This window comes from Lissotriton helveticus, chromosome 3_1 (genome assembly GCF_964261635.1).
Source record: "Lissotriton helveticus chromosome 3_1, aLisHel1.1, whole genome shotgun sequence".
NCBI classification, from domain to species: domain Eukaryota; kingdom Metazoa; phylum Chordata; class Amphibia; order Caudata; family Salamandridae; genus Lissotriton; species Lissotriton helveticus.
This window is the reverse complement of record NC_136061.1, coordinates 245841677-245868493: the sequence shown is the minus strand read 5'-3', so window position 1 is coordinate 245868493 and position 26817 is coordinate 245841677. Positions and strand designations below refer to the sequence as shown.

Sequence of the window (26817 nt, the reverse complement as noted above, 5' to 3'; positions counted from 1 at the left end):
ACGGCCTGATGAATGAGACTGTATTATGCGAGGAGTGTGCATTTGCCGCTGGTCACACCAGGAACGGCGGACGGCCTGATGAATGAGACTGTATTATGCGAGGGAGGGGGGCTTGATCTGGTCAGCTGCGGAAAGAGTGCATGGGGGAAAAGTGAATGTTGTGAGCTCCCTAAGGGAATAAGTTTGCATTATGATGAAGGGGGACCCTGGGCTTGGCTCAATGTGGACAATACGGACTAATGCTTAGGCCATTGTGATACGTGGAATTATGCTTGGGGAGTACTGGGGGAGGATGGGTTATTGGGGGGTTCCTGGGGCGGAAGCTGGGTGTTGCACCGATTACCTACTTGTTGCTTGCTAGGCTCTTTCCAGCCCCCACCGGATGGTCCCCAGTTAGTTGGCCTTACTACAGTTTAAGGCAATTGCTGGGTTAGTTTGGATGGGATTCACTACGTTAGTGCCTGTTCTTGGGGGGGGGGGGGGAGGGGGGGGGTGATGTGGGTGGGGAGGGATTGTTGGGGGAAGGGAATGGTTTGAGTGTGAAATGGTACCCACCGGTGCGGCTAGGGGGGGGGGGGGGGAACAGGAGGTCCCCATGTTTTTTGTATCGATACTATGGGTCCATTACCGGATGTGAAATGATATAAAGTCCACGTTATGTCCTGTCATTTGTGGTCTTGCAGCAAAGATTCGGGCTGCTGGTTTATCGACTGCAGAAAGCGCCCTAAGGCATTGCTGGAAACGATACCACAATAGAATTGGGGTGCAACGACCTTATGCCCCAGAAATACCGCTGGGCATGTGCACTACCCTACCGCATGGTGGGGATTGGTCTGCCCTTGCGGATTGAGAAACACTGGGCCTACAGACGGTGGGGGAGCTGTTTGGAGACGGGGTACTATTGCCCTATGGTACATTGCAGGAGACTTTTGGCCTCCTGCGAGGTCACTTCTTAATACATGCGTCCCTGGTTGCCGCCATCCAGAAACACTGGGGCACTGGCCTTTCGGAACCGCCAACAAGCGAGGCGTCAATATGATGTGATGGCAGCGGGCACGTATATGGCGGTCACTTGCTTGTATAAACGTATGCTAGGTGAGGGGCTGGTACCGTTGCAGTGTTAGAAGGTGGTTCTGACACTATGGGCCGCCCGGATTTTTTCGCTTTTTGAGCACCTAATTGTTGAGGTTTTACTGTGGGGGAGCCTCATAATCTGGGACTCACCCACAGTGAACTCATAATGAAGGAGACTGCATGGAGATTTTACGGGTGTCCCCCTGGCTGACTAGGCCGCTGCGCAGCAGCTGGAGTATGGGGCACCGTGCTGGTTACATGCAGACAGGTGTACATGCGTGTGCACACGTGTAGGGGCTGCGCAGGGGAGATTCCTAGCGTGCGCAGTCCAGGAGCAGCTACAGAGTGAATGGCGTGGCCAGCTTATGCAGAATTGGGCGGTGACATGGAATAGGCTTTATACCCTGGGAAGGAACATGCCAGGGAACCTCAGTGTGTTTTACTGTGTTTTTACTTCATTATTTCCCTATGGGGATGTGGGGCCCATGGCTAAAATGACTTCCACAAGCCTACAGATTCCAGACACGCACGAATGTCTAGTGTAGCAGATGTGAAAATGAGTATTCTGCAAAGTCCAAAGTCATATTTGTACTGCTTTTGGGTCGTCCAGAAATGTCATATTTCTCTGTGTGCCTGGCTGGGGTATGGCAATGGCAGGTTAGATTAATGACCTTTCTTCCCAGAGCAAGATCTTCCCTCCAAGGAGAAAAGATAGGTGGAGCTAAAGCCAATCCATCAACTGCTGCCGCTGGGTGCCAGGCACCAGTTTGCACCCAGGAGAGAAGGCAGTGAAGGGGGAAGGAGTTGGGTTTCAGAGGCCATGTGGCCAGAGACACTGGACGACTCCTTTTTGAACAACCCAGAGGCTGGACAAGGAGGGAGGGGGCAGGGAAGTGATGTGTCCCTGTGTGATAGGACACACACAGACTTCCTGCCAGCCCCCTACTCAACTTTTAAAAAGTACTTGCACAGGAAGAGAAGCTCTCTCTGGGGTGTGGTCTGCGGAGGCGAAAGGTGCTGGAGCCTGGCGCAATGGGCAGTTGGGAGGAAACCCCCAATTGCCCCCCAGGCCCCTAACAGCGCCAAAAGAAGAGCCCAGGATCGTGGCACAGAAGAGGAGGCCTCTGCGCAGGGAGAAGAGAGGCGCAGGGAGCACGTGAAAACCGCTCCCTGCAGAATGCACCCTCTTGGAGAACCAGAGGACGAAGGAGAGTGCTCCCAGTGGCTGGGGGACGCCACCAGGAGCGAGAAGACGCGAAAATGGAGCAGATAGGACCCCCAGGGGATGAGATATGGCCCCCGGAAGGTAGGCGACCTTTGACCCCTAAGAAGACCGACGACGAAGCGCGTGGGGCTCTGCCGCCGGTCTCAGAGATGCCCCCGGGGTGGGTCAGGTCCCGGGGGCTGCCCCTCAAAAGTAGTAAAGCCGGGGTGCGCCGTCGCGCACCCGGTGAAGATGCCCCCGCGGGGTGCCAGGAGCCCACCCTGGCCCCCGCTGAACGGGAGGCTGGGGGGGGGGGCGTCGTGCCCCCCCGCAAACATGGGTCCAAGGGGCCTGGGACCCCATCCCTGGGCCGCAAAGCGAAGCCGTGGAGCGCCGTCGCGCCCCCCCCCGCGCGCGATGAAGGCAGAAGGCGGGGCCCAGGACCCCATCTCCGGGCCCGAGGTGCCAGGATGAGGGGAGCACCGTTGCGCGCCGTCTCCCCTCAGCACAGCAAAGTCCCACCCCAAGTGTCTTGGGGATTCCAAGGAATCAATCCCTCCAGGGCTCGTCTGGCAGTTAACACCTTCTGGGATGGAACTTTTGTTCTTCAGCTAAGGGTGTTGTGGATAATTGCATCAAGGAGTGAAGGGCTGAGGTGGGGGTGTCTAGAAGGGCATCCCCTAGAGGTGTAATTGCACTGAACTGCGATTATTATTAATGGTTATTTCTTGTAGAGGGATTGAATTTCACCTGGTTAATGTGAAGTGCTGGTGCAAGGTGATGTCATAAGAAAAATGGATTTAAGTGGCTAGACATTCCTGCTAGTGTGTCTGACGGTAGATACCTGTGATTTTATCTGTGATGCCTTTAGGGCTTGTAATTGCAATGCATTCTAATAATATCCAAATGTGCGGAATACTGTCATTCTAAAGTGTGCGTAAACATGTATTCTTGCTGCTGCGCTTAGGTGAAGACCCCAGACTGTTAACCCTTAAGATGAAGAGGTGAATACTGTATGGTCAGTAGGAGATGCTCAGTCAGGGTCATGTGTCACCAAGGCAGGTGAATCCCTGTTTAATGCTTGTTGAGGTAATGGGAGGGGGACGCCACTGGGATGGTGTCAGTGCGCAGGGCCCTCGCTCCAGGATAGGTTCAACTAATTGCATTTGGGGGCAAGATGATGTGCATACATGGGAGTGGTGGTACTAGACCCCACCCCCCCTGCGGGAGGGGTGGAGATGTTATGCAATGTCACAAAGTAATTCCAACAGCTTATGTATATTTGTAAATTGGCGTATAGTATTGAGTGGTGTGTGTATTTAATAAATGTACTCTTACTTTTATAAAGCAAAGTACAGACTGGACAATCAATTATTGAGTGTTATTTTTGCGCACCTGCAAATGGCGATTACTAGCCCACACCACCTCCCTTATGTAAGCCTCAGACTGCTCTGCAACGCTAACCTCTGAGAGTCAGGCGCTGCCCTACGGTGTTTGGTTCCCAGTGAAGGACAAATGTGTCATGTTATTTGTGCAGGCCTCACAGATGCTGCCTCGTTTTCCAACATGCAGAAACTACGCGAGCAGTGGGCGATGGATATAGCTAAAGAGATACCAGACGCGGCCTGGTCGCAAATACTTAAAAGCGCATGGAAGGGTATCAGAAATGCCAGATTCCAATTGATCCCATTTTTTATTCTGCACAGGGCATATCTTACGCCGGCAAAAATCAACCAATATTTCCATGTTAATACGGCACTTTGCCCCCGATGTAGACTAGAGGACGCGGACCTACTACACATGCTGTGGGACTGCCCGCAGTTGGGTACATACTGGGAGGAGATAACCACTTTACTCTGTAGTGTAACGGGGCGACAGATTACTCCGGATAAGGGGACTTAGGATTGTTACTTGCTAAGAGGGTAATCACATCCCACTGGAAAGCCGCGGCGGGGCCTAGCTACCTTAGATGAAAGACTGCATTACTTATGTGGGCAAACAGCGAGAGCGCAGTTAGTCTGCAACAGGCCCACAGGTCCCATAATGACAAGGCATTGGAGGCGGCGCGGGCATGGTAGGCCCTTGTAATAGAGCTGAAGGCGACAGATCTAGAAACTGATTCAGAGACGAGTGAGTTAACTGTAGATGGGGACCAGTAGGATAGTTACCTTGATGCTGAGGAGCAAGCGCGGGAGGCGATCCCCGGCTTCCATAATAAGTCAGAATGTTTGATAATGCTGCTAGAATAGTGTCACCTGTGGAACCCATAGAATTCGATTTGTCATTCGATTACACTTAGCTTTAAGACTGCAGCGACTGCACTCTCTCACTATATAACTCTCACTATATAACTCTCTCTCTATCTCTCTATCTCTCACTATCACTATCTCCATCTCTCCATCTCTCTATCACTATCTCCATCTCTCCATCTCTCTATCACTATCTCCATCTCTCCATCTCTCTATCACTATCTCCATCTCTCCATCTCTCTATCACTATCTCCATCTCTCCATCTCTCACTATCACTATCTCCATCTCTCCATCTCTCTATCACTATCTCCATCTCTCCATCTCTCACTATCACTATCTCCATCTCTCCATCTCTCACTATCACTATCTCCATCTCTCCATCTCTCACTATCACTATCTCCATCTCTCCATCTCTCACTATCACTATCTCCATCTCTCTATCTCTCACTATCACTATCACTATCACTATCACTATCACTATCACTATCTCCATCTCTCTATCTCTACCTCTCACTATCACTATCACTATCACTATCACTATCTCTACCTCTCACTATCACTATCTCTACCTCTCACTCTCACTATCACTATCTCTATCTCTACCTCTACCTCTCACTATCACTATCACTATCACTATCTCTACCTCTCACTCTCACTATCACTATCTCTACCTCTACCTCTCACTATCACTATCACTATCACTATCACTATCTCTACCTCTACCTCTCACTATCACTATCACTATCACTATCACTATCTCTATCTCTACCTCTCACTATCACTATCTCCACCTCACTATCTCCACCTCACTATCTCCACCTCACTATCTCCACCTCACTATCTCCACCTCACTATCTCCACCTCACTATCTCCACCTCACTATCTCCACCTCACTATCTCCACCTCACTATCTCCACCTCACTATCTCCACCTCACTATCTCCACCTCACTATCTCCACCTCACTATCTCCACCTCACTATCTCCACCTCACTATCTCCACCTCACTATCTCCACCTCACTATCTCCACCTCACTATCTCCACCTCACTATCTCCACCTCACTATCTCCACCTCACTATCTCCACCTCACTATCTCCACCTCACTATCTCCACCTCACTATCTCCACCTCACTATCTCCACCTCACTATCTCCACCTCACTATCTCCACCTCACTATCTCCACCTCACTATCTCCACCTCACTATCTCCACCTCACTATCTCCACCTCACTATCTCCACCTCACTATCTCCACCTCACTATCTCCACCTCACTATCTCCACCTCACTATCTCCACCTCACTATCTCCACCTCACTATCTCCACCTCACTATCTCCACCTCACTATCTCCACCTCACTATCTCCACCTCACTATCTCCACCTCACTATCTCCACCTCACTATCTCCACCTCACTATCTCCACCTCACTATCTCCACCTCACTATCTCCACCTCACTATCTCCACCTCACTATCTCCACCTCACTATCTCCACCTCACTATCTCCACCTCACTATCTCCACCTCACTATCTCCACCTCACTATCTCCACCTCACTATCTCCACCTCACTATCTCCACCTCACTATCTCCACCTCACTATCTCCACCTCACTATCTCCACCTCACTATCTCCACCTCACTATCTCCACCTCACTATCTCCACCTCACTATCTCCACCTCACTATCTCCACCTCACTATCTCCACCTCACTATCTCCACCTCACTATCTCCACCTCACTATCTCCACCTCACTATCTCCACCTCACTATCTCCACCTCACTATCTCCACCTCACTATCTCCACCTCACTATCTCCACCTCACTATCTCCACCATCTCACTATCTCTCTATCTATTTATCTATCTATCTATCGGGTGATACTTATATTTGTGCGCTTCTCGTTTCAGATCTCCCTCCCTGCTGATCCCTTCCTTTACTTCCCTCACCTGATCACTCTATTGAGTCTGTGGAATTACTCAGACCTTAGGGCTATCAGGAGGTGGACCCATTGAACATCATACGTCCCCGAGGATTCAAGGACCTGCCAGTAGTGTTCTCTTCCTATTGTAAAGCTCAGGAATTTCCAATGTTTCGTGGCTATCAGGATGTGAAAATAGCCATCTTGAAGATCTATTCAGCATTTCCAGTCCCCCTGATGAAGTTGAGAGAAGATTTAATGAACATCCAACATTCTAAACTTTTTTTTGTGAACCCATTTGTTTGCTTTCTTACAGGTCTAAAACGGGTCTGAACTTGTTTTTCGATCTCTTGTTCACACTAAAGTAACAAATACATAATCATTCCTTTAAGAGGAATTTGAATGTTAATCACCACGTGTTTTTATAGGAGGATGCCATCGTTTTTCCCCAAAGGAAATGGGAGAATTTATTTGGTGGTATGGCTGCTGGGGGAGACAAATCTCAGATAGTATCCATTCTCTCCAATATTTAGTATCCATTTTTCGTTGGTAATATTTCTCCACTCTTCCGGGAAAATGATATGCTTCTCTCTACCACAGAGGGTCATGTAAGATAGGGAAGAAGGCACTTCTTGTTTGCCACCTGTTTTTAGTAGCCTGGGCAGGTGTTTATGGACCTTTGTCTGTGTTGTTCTCTGTTGTGGCTCTTGTTGTCCGTGACCACTGAGGAGCTTGAACCCTTGGATGGTTGTTGTAGGCCCAGTAGAAATATTTCCTATACGCTCTTCTCTACTCAAGTCTGACCATTCGAAGAGTCAAGCCTAGTCTTCATGCACAACATCACATCATGGGTATGAGAGACGAAAAATAATCTCAAAAAGGAAGGTTTTAAATGAGGTGCTGAGCCCTGTGAGCGCAAGCCAAGAGGAGCAGTGAATTGCTAGACCATGGCAGTTCCATGTTATGCTAGTGTTGCAGGTATTATTATTATTAGGTTTTTGTAAAGCGCGTAGTCACCCGTGAGTATCCCAGCGCTAAGATCCAAACAGGCCAGAGGGTAGACCGGGGGGAAGGAGGGGGAAGGAAGGAGATATGGGGAACAGGTGCGTTTTCAGCCGCTTCCTAAATCGGAGATAGTCTGGTTCCGTCCTGAGTTCACGGGGGAGGGAGTTCCAGAGACGGGCTGTGTTGACAGAGAAACGCCGTCCGCCCGTGCGCACCTTCTTCACTCTGGGGATAGTGATGAGGTATTCATGGTCTGAACGGAGGGATCTAAGGGCTTTGTAGGGCCTGATGAATTTTTTTAGGATAGGGGGTCCTTTGTCCTGTAAGAGTTTATGTGATGGACAGAGAGCCTTGAACGTCACTCTCTCTCTCACAGGGAGCCAGTGGAGCTGTTTCAGGACTGGTTTAGCGGAGGATCTGGCCGGGGTATTAGTGAGAATCCGTGCCGCGGCATTCTGGATTCTTTGCAGTTTGTTAAGGGTTGCCTCGGGAGCGCCTAGATAGATGGTATTGCTATAATCTAGCCTTGATAGAATGAGGCCTTGGATTAGTAATTTCTGGGAGATAAGAGGAAGTAAGGGCAGAATCTTCCTAATAGCTTTGAGGAGCCCGAAGCAGGTCCCAGCGATTTTTTTGGCTTGAGTCTTAAAGGTCAGGTCTTTTTCAAGCCATATTCCCAAGCTTTTAATCTCAGACTTGGGGGCTGGGGGTTCACCCAAGCAGGGGGGCCAGATGTTCTGCGGGAGAGAGAGCCCTTTCTGGCCAAGGAGGAGAATATCCGTCTTTGAACCGTTAAGTTTCAGAGACGACCTATTCATCCATCCTTGAATTTCTGCAAGACAGTTGTAGAGGTCTGATGGTTCTTGGTTTGGGTGAGATAAAGACACCACTAGTTGTGTATCATGAGCATAGCTGATGATTCTCACTCCGAACGGGGTGACAACCTTCTCCAATGGGGACATGTAGACATTGAATAATGTCGGGCTTAATGATGAGCCCTGGGGCACACCACATTGAAGGGGGGTTTCGGGGGAACGGGTGTCATTCTCCCAGACCTGAAAGGAGCGGTGGCCAAGGAATGATTTGAACCAGGTCAGAGCCGTGCCCTCAACACCAATGTTCTTGAGTCGCTGGATCAGGACCCGATGGTTAACGGTGTCAAAGGCCGCGCTGAGGTCCAGGAGGATCACTGCCACTGATCCTCCTGCATCTAACAGGGCTCTGGCCTCCTCCACTGCTGCGAGTAGGGTGATGTCGGTGCCCTGCCCTGGGCGGAATCCAGTTTGTGAACATCTGAGCAGGTTGTTGGTCTCCAGATATTGCGACAGCTTTTTGTTAACTAGTTTTTCCGCGATTTTGCTGGTACCGGGGAGGAGAGAGATTGGCCTGTAATTGGCCAGCTCCGAGGGGTCCAGAGAAGGTTTTTTCAGTAGCGCCTTCACAACCGCCGCCTTCCAGCCGGGAGGAACTATACCCTGGAGCAGTGAGGCATTGATAAGGTGAGTGAGTGGGGGGGCGATGGTGGGGGCCACTTTCTTGAGGATGCGTAAAGGGACCGGGTCCCTGGGGGATCCGCTTTTGATAGAGTCTAGTGTGGCTAAGACCTCTTCGATGGTGACTGGCCCAAGAGAGCTTAAGTGGGGAGCGGTATGGTTTAAGTTAGTGCCGACTTCCTCAGCAATGCACAAGTCGACGGCCGGAAGAGAAGCAAGGATTTTCTGAATCTTCTCGAAGAATTTGACCAGTTTGAGGCATTTCTCTTCGTCTGCCTTGGAGTCAGGCGGGTATTTTGGTGCAGAGTCTGGGACTTTAAGTAATTGTTTTAGAATGGTGAAGGTTTCTTTAGCGGAGCAGGAGAAATTTGCTATTCTTTCCTGAAAGAATGTACTCTTAGTGTTGCGCAGAGCGATTTTATAGTTTTTTAAGCAGGTACGGAATGCATCTTTTTTGGCAGTTGATTTATCTTTCCTCCAGGAGCGCTCCGTTCTTTTGCACTCCTTCCGAAGGAGGTTAAGCTCGGCAGTGTACCAAGGAGCAGGGGTCACTCTTTTAATTCGCCTAAGGGTGGTGGTTTTGGGAAGGAGTTTGTCCAGTGATGTGGTGAGCCAAGAATTGAACTGGTTGTCGGCAGTGGCTGGGTCAGATCGGGGAGGGAGAAGAAGCCCCGAGAATGGAAGCCCATTCATCAGGCGAGAGTTTATGCCATCGTCTGTCTGTGACCCGAGTTTTGATCTGTTGGGTGGGTGGGATGGAAAGGTGCCAAGAGATGGATTTTAAAAAGTGGTCTGTCCAGGGAAGGGGAAGAGGGGGGCCGGAAGTGAGGTTTGCTATGGTGGTGAATACGGGGTCCAGGAGGTATCCTTTGTCATGGGTGGGTTCAGAATTAACTAATCGGATGTCAAATGACGTGAGGTCACGAAGAAGTTCGGACACGATCGGGTCCCTGGAGTCTAAAAGATGGAGGTTGAGGTCTCCCACGATGAGAAAGTTGGGAGAGGTAGTCGCTATCTGGGTGACAGTATCCACAAGAGCACTTGGGAATTTTCCTGGGGTTCCCGGCGGGCGGTATATCAGCAGCCCCGATAAGGAGTGCAGGGGGGATATTTGCAATGTAAAATGGCAGCTTTCGCAATCGTCGATGTTGGCGTCAATTGATCTGCATGAAAAAGGTTCTCTGTAGATTATGGCCAGGCCACCTCCTCTGCCGAGGGGTCTGTTTTGGGATTGAATTTGGTAGCCCGGGGGTAGGGCATCAATGATATCAGACTCAGACCAGGAGGTAAGCCACGTTTCCGTGAGGAACAAGACGTCAAAGCCATGGTCCCGAATCAGAAGATTGATTTCATGGGAGTGTTTAGGAAGGGACCGGCAGTTGAGAAGGCCAAGCTGTATGCCGTGATCTCCTGAAATGGTGGTGGAGGCCGGATTGCACAGATCACAGTTGATGAAAGGTCTTCCTCCCAGATGGAGATAGTTGCATGCAGGATTTTTCGACGGGTTGAGTGCGAGAAGCCCATCTCTAGTGTAGATAAGTCGGCTGTCGGGAGATTTGGGCAGAGTAACTGGGCCTGGGTCCGGCTGGGCCCGGACGGGCCCAGACGGGCTTGCCATAGGCGCGCCTTCGGCGCGCAAACGGCGCGCAGACGGCGCGCCCGCTGCGCCCGTCCGCTGCGCGTATGTGAGATGCACATGTTTTTATAGGCGGAGTGTGGGGGGGCGTGGCCTCGTAGGAAGTGGGCGTGTCCAGAAGACAGGCTCGCTCGCTAATGGCGGCAAATAAAATTACAAGCCCGCCGCAGCGTTAAGATCGGCTGCGCGGGTGTCGCAGGGTGAAGCTAAGTGTCCCACCAGAGTATGAGCGAGGGGAGGCTGGTAAGATTTTAAAACAGTACACAAATAATAATATTTAAAAATACAGATTTTACGAACAGAGCTCTCGGCTGTGCCTCAGGCATGAAGGATCAGCTGCAGCACTGATAATCTGTTTGAATAATATTCAAATCAAGGGGGGGGGTTGGAAGGAGCTGTGATCCATTCAGCTTCCTGCTAGTCAGTTCGAATCAAAAGGAATCGATCACTTGTACCTGTAACCAGGGTCCAGTGAGTTCTATCCGTCAGTACTAGTAGGAGTACTTAAAAAACTCTCATTAACGTAGGCAGGTCTCGTGGCTGTTTATCTTGATGATCCGCCTTTGTTAGATACGTGACAACATCACCCTCGGGTCTCTTTCTGTACGCTTTCTCCACCTGGAGGGAACCACTGGTTTTTACAGTAGTGATCCGGAATTGAGGGCTAGTGGGGGGTGCTCAAGTGAGGTGTGGTAGGGGTTAGGCTCTGGAGTACTCTCAGATGGGAATTTACAAGATTTCATGCGTGAAAGCCATTCCGCTGTCTTCTCCTGTGAAGGAATGGGATATCGACATCAAAGTTCTTGATGCTGACCTATGTCTCGATATCAAAGTGCATCTCTACTTTGATGGTACTCTCCTCCTCGACATCATGTATGTTCTCAATGTCAAGCCTAGCCCAGACAGCATGCATGTAGGTGCTGTACCTCTTCGATGTCTATGCCCTCGCCGAACGAGGACTTTGTCATGAAAACCCTGTGTGGGTCTCTTTTTGCCATTTTTCTGCAAAATTATTGGCATTTCGCAAAAGGATGGCATTTTGTAAAACAATATAGATATTTTCCATCAAATAAATATCAGAAAATAGTCTTAGTCCTAAGGAACGTCAAGGGAATCACTTTTGAAAGAGTTTCTGACGAAAACAAATGAAGAGAAAAGGCCTTAAAAAGGCAGACCTCTGCTCCAGGTTCGTGTCAACATTCCAATCACCCTAAGGCAATCGCAGCACAGCTTGACCAACCAATCGGAGTCAAAGAAGTGATTACAGCAATTGCAGACCTTCAATTGCACAAGTCCCAGGGCCCAGATGGGTTCACGACGCAATTTTATAAATTGTTTTGTCCAGAGTTGGCACCGCTTTTAACTAGTTTATTTAACTCTTTCCTTGCGACGGGCTCCCTAACGGACTCTATGATTGAAGCCTCGATATCCGTAATACTCAAACCACCGAAAGATCCAACGGAGTGGTGGGTCCTACCGCCCCATATCTCTGCTGAATCTAGATACAAAAATATTACCTGGATATCTAGATGCACGGCTGAACCTCCTGATGGCGTGCCTGATAGATCCGGACCAGGCTGGTTTCATCCCCAAACGACAAGGGGGAGAGGAAACAAAAAGACTGCTCCACCTCATGGACTTCATACGCAGGATGCACAGAGAAGCACCATTTCGATCCATCAACGTCAAAAAAGCGTTTGAACGCGTGAGTTGGTCCTACCTCTTGGACATATTACGCCACTTTGGGGAGGGTTTTATTAAATAGGTTAGTTGCATATATCATGTACAAAAAGCCGTCTGAGTCAGAGCATCCTCCGACGGTTCCCCAGTGTATGGGGCACCCGCCAAAGCTGTCCATTAGCCCCTCTCCTCTTTGACTTGTACCTAGAACCTTTCGCACTAAAAATTGTGATAACCCACAGATCAGTCGTTTATTTTCCCGGGATGTCACAAGTTATTGCTACTAATTAATCTTGATGCATAGTTGCAGCACTCATACTGAAGTAAGCTTATGCTCAACTAGTTCATTAAATATTCTTTGAAACCAGGGCATCATCGGTTAAAGAATAAGCCAGATTTGTCTGGACATTGGTCAATAATTTGTTCAAAGAAATCAACATGTCTATCGGAAGGCTACACTTATTTCCTCTGTGTCCAATACCTCACTAAGTATTGGAATCCTTGTGGTTTGCCTACAGCCTCTGCTTTTGGTGGACTGAATTGTGAGAAAGTCTTATAGCCCTCAGCCAGAGCAAAACTTCAACAAATAATAATCAAAATAAAGAAAAGAAAATCGACTCTTCCCAATATTGGTTGCTGTTACTTCCATAATTTTCAGAAAGCTCAGGTTGCACCGCAAGACTGCCTATTAGTAGCTTGTTCAGAAAGAAATTGTTTATGTACAAATGTGGATCTTGAAAGACAAATAGTCGCAGCATTCTGACATTAGCTTTTTTGACTCAGCCGTTTTAAGGTCTACAATTATTCTTATGTCTTCCCTAGTGTACCCTGAAGACAGTCGCTAGGAAAACACTAAACCATTTACCTGAAAATAGAGACACTGGGGAATGGAAAACAAATAATTGTTTACTAGACCCTCTATGGTCCGGACTCCTCAATTAAAAAGGATTCAGATAGTGGGAAAAGAAGAATTTACGTTAACAAAATGATTAAGATAATGTGAGCAGATATACAATATATTATTGAAGAAAATAGTTTGAAAAATAAGAATAAATTACCAAGACCTACATATAAATGGCCTTATGAACCTTTAATCACATAAGAATTCCTTCTTACGAAGTATCCAGAATTTGAAATTAATAGTATTACTATTTAAATTACAGAATTTCTGAAGTGGAGACAAAATAACTAACATTCTACAACATTCAATTTGGCTGAAATGTTTTAATGTGAGAACATTGCTTGTGTTAAAGTTTTTTTTAGGTACAGGTTTGTGTGACAAACATTGAGAATTTATACTTTTTATGTTGGATAAGTTAAAAAGTGTAATATAAGGATAGGAAGTGTGTTTATTAACATGATTTAGTTGTGTCACATTTTGGTAAAACTGCTATGTTATTCTCTCCCCACAAGCTCCATGGAAAGGGAAGACAACTAAAGTCATTTTTTTGTTATAATGACAAGAATACAAAGGGTTTTTTATAGCGAAACTACTAGTGTACTTGGTAGTTTGAAAATGTCACGGTTTCTTCGGCTGTGTTTCTGTGGCCTAGTTTAGATTCACACATTCATGAATAACTTTTGTTAAATGTTGCAAGATCTGTTAAAAATATCTCACTGCAAAGCAAGATGCGTACATAGAAAGTGGGATAGTGCTATAATATAATGCCATTGATTTGAATTTCTATGATTTTCAAAGGAAATGCTACATGGGATTATACCATGCTGAATCTGTGCTGTAGTTCATTTTCTAAGCGAGAATTGTGTACAATAACCCCTAGATTTTAGGGATAAGAGATTTTTCTTTTTGTCTATTGGGGATGTTGTCCGACCTTTTCTTGATTTTGCTGCTCATTTGGGACTTTTTACTATTTTGCAGTAACTCCGCTCTGAGTCTTCATGGCATTTAATTTATAGCTCTTGATTTGGAGATTTCTGTAATAAAACCCTTTAACTTTTTCCTGATCTAGAACTCTGTTATTGAGTGGTCCCAGAGTATTATTTTTAATACTCTACTGCACTCATGTTGGGTGGAAGGGGTGTGCTTTTAAGCAAGATCAACCCGGAGTGGAACATCTTGAAGTAAATGGTGGTGTTGGAAATATTTTGGGGAGTCATTGTTGGGGTTCAGCCCAAAATATTAGGTAACAGGGATCCACTAAGACACGTGTACCTGAAGAATGAAAGTTCTGGCTTTTCCTCCAGGGTAACATACGTGATACCAAGATGGGCCCAGATTAGTCAGACAGCTGAGCTATGAAAAAAAACAAGATAACTATCCCACGAAAGAAATTATCATGGTACATGTATTAAAAAAAGTACACAAATATGCGCCAAAATTCCACAAGGTTGAATGACTCAAATAATGTAAACAAGATTTAAAGTGTGTTACATGTTGAAAGAACAATATCACTGGATAAACCTTCATTGACACTAATATTGTTAGCCAGAAATACCACTTAAGCCTGAAGTTTCATTCCCTTTATCTTGATATCTATGTTCAATAGTGTTCCAATAGGAAGGTCTTCCATTTGGTGTCTTGCCATCTTGAAAAGAAGTGTAAAAAATATACCACTTCACAGGACTTTAAATTGTGCTACCTTTTTTGTCACTGCAGCAGTCTACAAGCTTTCTTTTCTTATGTGAGAAATGGTGATTCTAGAATTTATTGGGTAGAAGTGAGACTTCTGTTTGCAGGCATTTGTTTATGAATGTGGTGGTGGACAGAGCATGAGTAGCAGTGTGTTTAGGGCAATAACAGCAGGGCATGGTTCCTACCCAACCCTTGCTTAAAGCTTTTTATGTGAAACACACTTATTTACACTTATTTACTGTTACAGGCAGTGAAATAGGCATATAATATATCTGTATCCACATATACAACCTGAGCATGGATGTGTAACATTGTTTTTCACTGATCTCACAGTTTCTGATCACAGAACCCTTATTATCCGCAACCAGCTAAAACCCTCAGGTGTTGGGTAGTCTAAGCCCCCTGCTTAAATCAAGCTTTTAATCTGTTCATGGTTACCCTTGTATCCCTCTTAATTCCATACACTCATCCCACATTTTGGAATGTTTATGTGGACAATTTTTAACATGTACTATTTCTAACATATTATAACAAACTTGTTATGGGGATCTCCATTTTGTGTCTGTAATAAGAGCTACTTATGTTTAATATAGTGACCACATCAGACAAGATTACATAGTGACCATATGTAGGATTACTAGCAGTGATCACCTCAGACAATCAGGCAAGGTTGTTAGCAGTAATATAAAAAATGCTTTGTCAATGTAAAATGCCACTACATCGGTAATACACAACAGCCATAGCTGCAATGACCCTGGCACCCAGTTAATTATATTACTAATACATTTCCCTACTGCTGCATGATGTATCACTCACTTTAAATTTGTTTGGGGAAATTAAACCTTTTTTCTTCAAACATCAGCTCATGAATTCTGAATGGCCACACATTTTAGTCTTGTTGGACAGGCCACATGAAGGGCTCGCTCCCTCCCCGCAGGACAGGGCCCGGGCCACCGTCAGCACCATTGCCCGGCCCAGCCGCCATCTTGGACACGGCACCACGCGGCCGCGCGGCCTCAGCCCGACCCCAACCCTGGGCCTGGCCAGGCCCCGACATCCCGGCACCACCCTCCACCCAGGAGGTGAACGGACCACTTGGCAGGTCAATGGGAGTAAGAAGTGTCGATGGCTCTCCCCCGCCAGGTGCCGAGCACCCCCAGCCTCCTCGGGCGCTGGCTCCACCCCCCTGCTGGGTGTCTGGACTCCCTCATCCCAGACCTCCCGACCTCCAAGAGCGAGGGTCCGGACATCAAAGGGCGCCAGACCTATAACTGGGGCCGCCCCAGGACAGGAAGGCAGTTGTATCCTGGAGTCGAGAGACACCGCGACGAACTCATCCTTGACGGACTGCTGGCGCTGCCACAGCCCTGCCTTGTGAACTATTGTCCTGCCTGCTGGCGCTGCCGCGGCCCTCTGCAACCTTCATCCTCGTGGGACCTGCTGGCGCTGCCGCGGCCCTCTGCAACCTTCATCCTCGTGGGACCTGCTGGCGCTGCCGCGGCCCGTTGTAACCTTCATCCTCGTGGGACCTGCTGGCGCTGCCGCGGCCCGTTGCAACCTGCATTCTCGTGGGACCTGCTGGCGCTGCCGCGGCCCGTTGTAACCTTCATCCTCGTTGGGACCTGCTGGCGCTGCCGCGGCCCGTTGCTACCTACGACCTCTTCGGGACCTGCCGGCGCTGCCGCGGTCTGACCCATCCGACCACCGAGCTCGAGGATTGTGAGCTAACACCGTTACACCTCCGTACCCGTGGGTACCAAGACTGTCCCGCTACCCCCTTCCCCTACTAGAGACTAGAATTGAGAGGATCATCGTGTCCTGATCGCCTTGTATCGTACCACTCTACTACCAGAAGTGCCTATAAAAGGTGTTACCCTGATCTTTGTGTGGTGTCCATCTGTGGGGGGGAAGTTACCTGTCTGTGCGATCACTGTGCTCGGCCGACCCTCCAGGTCCCCGTCTAACAAGTCTCAAATACACACTTTTAAATTTAGGTATGAATATATTATTAACCAAGCAAAAACTTCTAATTTAGTAGGCTGGGTGTACACACAAGAGCCACTAACAGATAAAATGGAGGAGATCTACAAGTAGCTAACAAACTAATCATTGGAGAAGCCTGATCTACTGCCCACGTGTTCGGTCAGGTGGCTCTTCTTGCCTCCATCTTATGGTAATGTCTCGCTTCTCCACCTCCAAACTCGGACGCAGCAAAGTTACATTGGAGTCCATATCTATGGATGGATGGATTAGGATAAATATGGGGTCTCTAACTACCGTCGTATTACATCTTGCCAGAGTGGTTTCACCCAAACACTCAAACAGTGTGCATGACTTCCCCAATGTGATTATGGCACCTCAAGCAATCAAAGGACTCCATCTGGTCTCCATAACATAACCACATTTGTGACATGCATGTCCGGTGGAGGTTTTTCAGTTGGATAAGCCTAAATTGACCAGCTATGGCAGCCTCTCTCTGGGCCCCTGTAGCCTCTTGCCAATCCTCCGGAGTGAGTTCATAAACATCCCTTTGCCAGGCCTATCTCAGTGACTCAAACATGTCTGGAGAATTGATGGCCATGGACTGGTAACTCTTGGACCTCTTTCTTCGTTCCATCTCCTCCATCAGTATTTTAGTTTGCAAAGGGCTCAAATCAAGGAGCAGTAAGATTTTTAATGTAGCGGTTCAGATCATGCTTGAAATGTCTTTAAAGAACTACCTTCTTGTATAGATCGTCATAACATTTTAGGTCTGTAAATAGGAGTGTGTGTGCCACCGATCAAATCCACTATTCCCCTCCCCCAGCTTAGATCTACCAATATCCCATCCTCCAAATCTCTGCCCAGAACCAACCTTAGGCAACATTTTACCCATACACAGAGGTGAGGGGGTATCTCGTCAGTATGCTTGTGCAATCCCATATTACTCAATATTTTATGCTATATCTGGTACTGCAGTATTTGTGGCTAAGGAAATGTGGGGTCTACTCTACTACCATGAAGAAAAAAGTAAGGAAAAAAAGTAGCCCAACATCCATCCCTATGTGCCATCCGTCAGTTCGAAATGTGGTTTATTTATTAAGACCAGATGAGTAGCTCAATAGTATGCTTTAATCTCAGCTACACCTATTGCTCCATCAAAGTGAGATTTATAACATTTCTCCCTCCATGGCTATGCAGGTGCACCTCCATTTTCAAGGAGTATGGAGCTGTTGGCTCTAGGTACTTTAGAGGTGCTGTGGGTGTTTTGGTGAAGCTGAACACTTGAGGCAGTGTGCCAGTAGCAAATATGCTGATAGGATCGATCAGGATGTGTGGAACTATGATGGGTTAGACGTTTTGTATCGTTTTCCATCCAAGAAAGCATATGCATTGCAGAATCTCTACATTAGAATATGGGCTGTTCCACATGCTTCCCAACAAATTACATTTGATACATAGATCAAATCAATTTCGTATAGCACGGGTGTACTGCCGTTTTCATGCAGCAATTAACTTCTACTACTGGTCTTAATTCCAACGGCACTCATAGTAACGACCTTTGAAGGGTTTCACCGAGTTGCAAGAATCAAACATTTAAGGGACAGGGCTAATAGATCTGAGCAGCAAGTGTAAGTCAATGAACTGTTACTGGCTAACCCATGTTCTCACTGGCATTATTTGAAGTCTGCATAAAAGAGAGAAAATCATGAAACAAGATTAGAAGTGCCTACTGACTCTTTAATTTAACCGGACAAGGGAAACCCAAAAGGATTAGAGCTAGGGTCCTTGGGCAGTAAGCTATTGTACAGAACAGAGGACCCTAGTGATTAAGGATCAAGCGAATAATAGACATATACTGAATAGTATATATGACCTCTGTCCAGCCGGACAGGTATTTATTTTTCAATTTTTCTGTTATATTTATGAATATAGCACTTATACAAAAGTGGGCACAGCCTGTGACCCACAGAGGACAAGACAAAACAGGTGACAAAACAATTATGTAAAAACGCACAAAAGCGGTCTGTACTATTATTCACTTTTACAGACTAGGATTCATTCATAGCAACCCATTGTTTTACACAATTCGTAAGTTCAAACAAACATATGGTGCAGTAGAGTCGACGACGTTTCGATGCAGTTAGAGAATACATGCATCATCATCAGGACAAAAAGTAATATGTCGTGTTTGTCTTTAGAGTTATTTTTCAAGTTACATTACCCCTATGGCAATTTACATAACGTTGAAACCACATTTAGAAAGGGAGAAAAGATGGGGGAAAAAACATAAACAAAAGAATATTCATTAAAACTTGACTAGGCATGTATACATTTTCAATTCAAAGAACCTACAGTGGAATTCTTAGTGCTGTGGTGAGGTAGTGCGGAGTAATGACTGGTTGTGGCACATGCTTGTGACCATACAACAAAGAGACCGTGACAGTGTCCAGTGTATTCCGGGATTTGAAAAAGCGGCGCAGTGAAAATAAAAGTGTAAGTTTCAACTTCGGCGCGTTAAGTTCTGGTGCATGCAAATAGCAGCGTATTTAAATGTTTCCTGACGGACTGCGCAGTGAGGATGGCAAGTGTTTTTAACATGCAGCGCAGTGTATTGAACTAAATTCAGGGTTAACGATAGGCGGTGAAGGTGACCATTTGAATCCCCATTGGAGTCAGAGTATCTATAGAAAGGGGGGGCGGTCTATAGTTTCTTATTTTACCTCATGGAAGCATAATTTCGTTATTGCAATCCAGGGGGAATCAATACAGAAATGCATCTGTGGAGAATCGTAAAATACCCGTTAGGTTAAGTCCGCGTTAAAGGCGCGAGTAGTGCGCAAGGAAAGCAAACCTGCATACTCACAACAGCATCGCCCATAAGAGGAATAATGCGGGAAACTACGGGTGAGAAATACTGAAATTAGTCGAAGATATTTACGGGCAGAGAGGGGCGGCTGATTACCAATCCGGAACTTACTTAGAATGGTGGATTGATGCTCGTTCTAGCGGCGGTCCAATAATCCATAATAAAAATCCTAGGGAGAAAAGGGGTGTACATGAGCTAGACGGTCGGGGCCAGCCTTGGCTGGAATGTGGAGATTGCTGGAGCGATACTCACAATTCAGTTGTGCATGATAGCCGGGCGGTGGGGTTCTGGCGGTGATCGCTGCCGGGAAGAGGGAGGAAACTGGTAGTTATAGTCAAGGAAGGACTTGACGCGGAAGTGCAGTGGCTAAGGCGGCCATCTTACAGTGGTGAATGTGAAACAACCCAAGTGTGGTGGAGTGCTCAGTGAACTATTCAGGGGATATCATAATCTACAATCTGACTCTTTAAGGCAAAGGATTGTGAACTATGCAAAAAAGGTTAGTAAGACTCGGTCATATTTAAAAACACGTGTGGCAAGCGCATCAGAGCTTTTTTACTGTTCAAAACTGAGTGAACATTAAAATGCACATATGCTACAGGTAGACAAAGCGAATATGGTCAAACAAATGGCAAATAGCAGGGCCGGACCCGCAGCATTTTAGAACGTAAAAGTTAATGAGATGTGCACTTTCTCTCTGTGCTTTAGGTAGGTTTGCGCTATGCAAATACGGCATGCATATGTTCCCAAACAACTGCAGCCCTTGCACCGCGTTGTGCCTTAGAACCAATCACATTATGTAAAACCTAAGTAAGGCATACAATAAGTAACACAGGTGCGCAGAGATTTTGCACTGGTATCATTTCAAAATAGGCTACCTGGGCAGTACAAAAAACCCTACAGGACAAACATTCTCATATCAGCATACAACCGCATTAGAGGTATTAATACTAACATAAGTAAATATGTATTTCTAAAGTACACGTTCGTCCATTGAAGCATCATGCCACTAAATAACAGACAATTGATATCCAATGCACTGCCACTCAGGTTAGATCGTTGAAAGATGAAAGGATTGATAAACTTACTCAAATTTGAACTGGTGACCTCGCAGTCGAACACTAATTCCTGAAGAGGGTTTATTAGTCCAGTGAGGCAAAATATCCAGGTTAACACTATTCTCCAATACCTCACTGGCTATGGGAGCATGCAATCACATTCAGACTGGCGAGTAACTAATTTATAGATTTTTGGGTGCATTGGATCAGGAACACACCTTGCACGTAGGCCCCGTGCTTGACCAGATGTGTTCCTCTTTTTGCAACTTCATAACATTTCCATATAACTTTTAGGCATCTACTATAATAGACAAATTAGGATTTCTTTCAAAAAAAGGTCAACCTTCAGAAGCTGTTTTTGTCTATGCACAACTTTACTACCAAATTAGACAGGCACAGAATATAGATGTGTAGGCCCCTTTACCTGTGCTCTTGCCCAGACACCTTCAACACAACCCGATTAAGTTCTTCTACTGCCCTATATTGTCTTCTCGTCCAGAGCCCAGTGTAAAATCAAAGGAGTGCCACAATTCAATCATCGCAGGCTCTTAAGAGTGCCTAACATGCTTCACATGTCAAAATATCTGGTCACTGCTGGCTGATTCCAACTCAGCAAGCAGACCAAAAGGAACAGTTCTACCCTTAACACAATATTTCAAGTTATCGATCATTTTCAGCTCTTTCCGAAACATTTATTCCCAAGTACCAAGTTTGTGTAAAAGTCTCAACTCATCTGGAGGAAATATGTCCACTCACTGCAATACTCAGTCAGAATGTCACCTTTAAAAAAATCATGGGGGATGTCTAGGTTCTCCAAGACATTATAAATGGAGCTTCTAGAATATAGTGATCATACCAATCCAAACGTATCTTATCTTCCCAAACATTTAAATTGCACAATTTGGAATATAATAAAGTGAATTAACAGCATTGGACCCGTACCTCCTGAATGATCCGCTTCAATTTCAGAGGACCAATGTCCATCATGCTTCACGGCAGGAGAATTTTTCAGTTCCTCCTTGCTGTGTGGCACATTGTCTTGCAATTTTGAGGACACTGCTTTGACTGGTATGATGCTTAGTTCTGTGCTGGTGTCGCCAATTTCTGATGAATCAAATTGTGGTGCAGTGGAGACCATGCTTGATAGAGTAGTGCTGTGCAAAGGCTCCTCTGTAATTAATCCATCTTCTGATGTACAAGCACTGCAACCCGAATCCTCAGCTGTGATGCTGGCATCTTCAAATGATACCCCGAAGTGAGAAACCACACTAACATTTGGTTCATGGCAGTCACTGGGCACAGAACTTTTTGGTTTATTTTCTTTCGAAGTGATTTTGTCAGGGCATGATAATGGCAACATTTTTGATGCATTTATACCACTGGAATCATCACCCAGACTTTTCTCTGAAAGCAGAGGAAACTCCACTGCAGTTTTACATTTGGAAATAGTATTTTGCATGTTGGATTCCAAATTATTTACAATTCCTGATATGGGAGCAGGTAAAGCAACATCATTATCTAACGCTACAGAACCACCAACTTGATTTTCTAAAACATGACAACTCATTCCAGACACATTAACTACTGTGCCAGACAGGATCTCCCTTGTAGCTGCTAAAATTACTTGTGAAACAATTCTCATTGCCAACTGTTCAATGGGGCCAGCGGCTAGTTGTGTGTGATCGGTTTCATTTTCTTTTTGGAAATCATCTGCCACTGTGTCTGTGCCTGCTAAGTGTTGGGGTTTTTCCAGACATTGAGAAAAAGCAGTTATCTGGCAAACATTTTCATCTGTTAGTAATTGGCTAGAGTCCACATAACTATTCATGAGCATGCCGACCACTATGGACTCTTCCACATTATCAGCAGAAGAAAGTGTATGGATATTAAGTCCCACATCAATAGCAGCTATGTTGGAGTATTTTCCTGAAAAGTGATTTTTACTAAGCCCGCTCAGAGGAATTTGGTCTACTACACTGACGGTGTTGCCTTCCACAGTTTGAAAAGATTCTTCTTCGACTGAAGACGCTAAGGGATGCTTGTGTGACATTACAGGAAATGGTTCATGCAAGTCTAAATTTTTCTCAAAAATAACATTATGGGCTGCATCAGTGGACAGATTTGTTTTAGTCAATTCAGCCGGATGAAGGTTTGCTTCAGAAACGAGTGGTGTTTGGGGACATAGCTCTGCAGTCACAGGGGCAGTGAAATTAGTTGATTGAACATCTCCCCCAAGAACCAAGTTGTTTCGGATGTCTGCAGAGGTAATTTGAGCATTTACTTCAAGTTGAATTATTTCTTTTTCTGCTAGAACACATTTTTCACTCACTTCCTCCTTGGTGCTTGTTTCAATACACTCGGTGGACCTTACAGCTTTCTCTGTTTCAGTGTGTTTAGCTTCATTTACAGTATTAATTTCCGCAAATCCAATAGAAAGGGCTGGGTTTACTTCAATGATGGAATGAGCAACTATACTGGGAGGTGTAATTTCATTCATTTGAGCAGACTGATCATGTTTTTCTTCATCTGTATGGTGTTCTTCATCCACAGAAGCAATGTCAATGGTTTCAGTGGACTGAAGTGCTTTTTCATGGAATAGGATTAAGGCATTGTTATAAGTTAAGGCCCCAACATTATTTTCAGCAGTGCAAACCTCTTCCTTCTGTAGCACAGGTTGCAGATTACAATTGTCAAAGATGATGTCTGTGGCTTCCGGAGGGTGACCAGCTTTTTCCTGAAATAGAACAATTTGTTCAAATGCATCCAGAGATGGACTTGCGATACGTTCAGCTTCTTGAAGTAGATTTGTCTCAAGTGTTATCAGGTGGCCAGCATCCTTATTTGAAGCAAGATCTCCATAGTGAATGCTTTGAACTGCTTCTTCCCAAAGATGAATAATGCTGGCATCATTATTCAACTTGATAACTTCACTAACATCTGAATGCTTCACCTTGTCCATTACATTTTCAGTGACCGTAACAGTATCAGTAGAGACAAAGGTTTTAAGATCCATGCACTTAATATTTTCCTCAATTATGCTTTCAACTGGAACATTATTGGAGCAACATGTTTGAGAAGGAGTGTTCCCCACAGCAGAAGTTTGGGCATCTTGTTCTAGAGGAAAAATCTCAGTGTATCCATTTGATTGAATTTCTGCTTCATGAACAAGTACTTGCTTGTCCTCAGCACCTTCAAATGTAATGGTCACGTCATCTTTTCCTATCGATGACAGTTGCTTCTGTTCAGTAGGTAACACAGGCATTGTTTCAAGAACAGTCATCTGCCCAATTTTTCCACTTATCTTATAATCCTCAGTATTCGAAGAACAGGCTTCCGGATATTTGAGAATACAAGCATCCTCCATATCTTTACACACCACCATTTCTTCTTTTGACCCAGTCTCTGAAGAACAATCAAGTTCCTGAGTGGATTTTAAGTTGGCAAATTCCAATGGGCTGAATAGGAGAGTCGCTTGGAAATGTGACTTTTCTTCCACATCACCAATTATACTGTTGGATAAGTTACTTCCAAAGGACTGTTCTGTTAATGAACTTTTGTCTCCAATTTCGGACACACTTGTTTTTTCAACATTTTCAAAAGTTGAAGATTCAGACAGCAATCCAATTTGTGAGGACCTGGAATGGGAAAGGCATTTTTGAGGAATTTCTTCTCGGTTCCACTGCAAGAGATGTGCTGTTGAAGTAATTATTTCTTCGGGAGAAATACATTCTTTCTGATTATTATCTGCATGTTGATCATGTGCAGGGGCTCCTGAACAGCCCGGTTGATTGGTTATTCGATTTTTTTTCCGTGAAAAGAACCACCACCAACCAATAATTGCCAGGACTCCAGATAAGGTGTAGGGGAATATTCCACGGAACTGCAGAGCCATTTTAAATCTTCAAGCTTTAATTCTAAACAAACAAAAACAAACATATCAATTAAATAGATAAAGTCATTCTAAATTGCCAGTAAAGTACACACCACAATAAAGGTTACCAATTCAAAAATGTAGTTGTCGTTAATCACTCACATCTATTACAAACATTAACAGGCAAAATAACTGGTTACGACTGAGTAGCTTTTTTTGCAATGGTTATTGAATCAAAAAAAATACCTTGATCTGGATGAACAAGTATTTTTAAAACCAATGCCCAAGAACAAGGTTTCCTACACTGATGCTTTACCAGGTGATAAGAGGTAGGATAGATTTATGGGGCTTGACCGGGTATGTTATACAACAGTGTATGGAGCACGATTCTACTCAAGGGTTTCCTTGCACCAAGCACAATGGAAACAGTAACCTGGTTATAGAAGACATTCAATGGATGAGAATAAAGCCCTCCCACTACATCCCACCCCGTCCCCCGAATAGATGTTCAGATTGTAAGGCTCACCTTTCAGAGTTATTGATTACACAAAGATGTTGGGATTTCCTACGGTGAAGAGGGCTTAAGAAAATGGGTGTTTAGAGTGTACCCCAGAATTACACAACCCATTCTTTTGCTCCCAAGTTTTATATAACGCAAACTTGACCCGAAATTGGGTATCGGAGTGCTTTACATAAGCACCAGTTGCGTTTCATGAGGAAACATCCATTTTTGTTAGGCACGGGGAGATTACGTGATTTGCCCAGAATCACAGGATGTTGAGCGTAATTGCCGAGATTTTAACTTGGTTCCCCAGATTTGCGGTTGACTGCCCTAGCCCTTAAGTTACATAGGCTTAAACTAGGCTCCCCTTTATAGGAAGCCAGTGTAATGGGACCCCGGCATGTATGAGATATAATTTGTGGCTCCCTAGGTCAGACATGTTTCCACCTTCTGCGCCTTTTGCAGTTTAGAGAGGAATGCCTCGGAAGATCCAAAAACAACAGTACCATAATCCAATGTGGCTGTCATAATTACAATTTTTGCTGCAATTGTTGTATCCTTCATGGGCAAGTAGGATGTGAAGAGCCAAAGCATGCATGCAACATCTTGAGGCGAGTACCTTGGCTTGTGGTTGGAGGAGAAATTTACACTAATCGAAACCCTGGATTGTTCACTGGAGGATGCCAACAGTGGGATTCCAATATAACTTTGACCTGTACCACTATAACCGGTCTGTTTCAGACAATATTTGCCCATCTCAAGTCAAGTTAAGCTACAAGTACATGAATGCAAGGCACCAATACAGTTCTTGGCTAATAAAAGCAAATAAGTCAGACAACTTTATAAGTAACACTGACGGGGGAGAAGTTATAAACTACAATGACAAAGCGAGGCATGACCAACAAATTCACAGATAGGACCGGAGGAGAGGATCATGCTATCATTTCTTCATTTATTTCTCCAGCTGCCTTTAAGGCTTCAACAAAAACCGAAATACATTTCCCAAGAGACAATGGGAAAGAAAACATTCAACCAATCAGAATGAAACAGTCCATATAGTCCATCATCCGTTTTCCTGCCCCCCCCTTTCTTTGCTGCTTCTGTAGATGTTCAGATAAGTCTCTTGCTTCTCCTTTTATTATTGGTATATTCGCTTTGTTTGATGCTTATTTACTAAGATTTACGTTTTGCTTTGACTGTTGCTGTCGCGGGAACTTGCTCCTTACACAGTAATTCATTTGATCTTTTGTTCATTTCAGGCAGTTATCATAATATGTGTTACATTCTTCCACTCACTAGAAGGCACCTGTGACTTTCACAAGCGAGAGATACACATTTTCAAAATGATTAGCAGTGATCAGTGTAGTAGTTTCCACAGATAAGTTCTGAGGAGAGGAACACCGTACTACACTTCTTCACTGCCTAAACCACTTGAGTCCGACACCCAAAGGGTCGGTATTGGAACAGAATACCTTTTATAGACAGCTTTTTTTCTAATGCCCTACACCAGGGTCTGTAAAATTTGGTGTTTTAAGACACTGGGAAATTAACCCATAGATTAAATTGGGTGTTGCGTCCTGCATGGGCTAGACTTTTTTCCTTGTTTACTGGTTGGACTGCAGTTGTTAAAATGAGCATTCAGGTCTCATAAGAGCCTGAGAAAGAGGGAAGAGCTGTAGCTGATTTACC

General features: G+C 45.4%; 1 protein-coding gene across 4 annotated transcripts in view; it reads right to left on the bottom strand.

Moving 5' to 3' along the window:
* The window catches only part of AKAP1 (A-kinase anchoring protein 1), a 536294-nt gene that overhangs the window by 380026 nt on the left and 129451 nt on the right, over positions 1 to 26817 (bottom strand). For all 4 annotated transcript variants that reach the window (XM_078679722.1, XM_078679723.1, XM_078679726.1 and 1 more), the window contains one exon: positions 21698 to 24669. In XM_078679722.1, coding sequence (XP_078535848.1) covers positions 21698 to 24647 — 2950 coding nt within the window. In that variant the 5' untranslated portion in view covers positions 24648 to 24669. The remainder of the gene's footprint in view (positions 1 to 21697; positions 24670 to 26817) is intronic.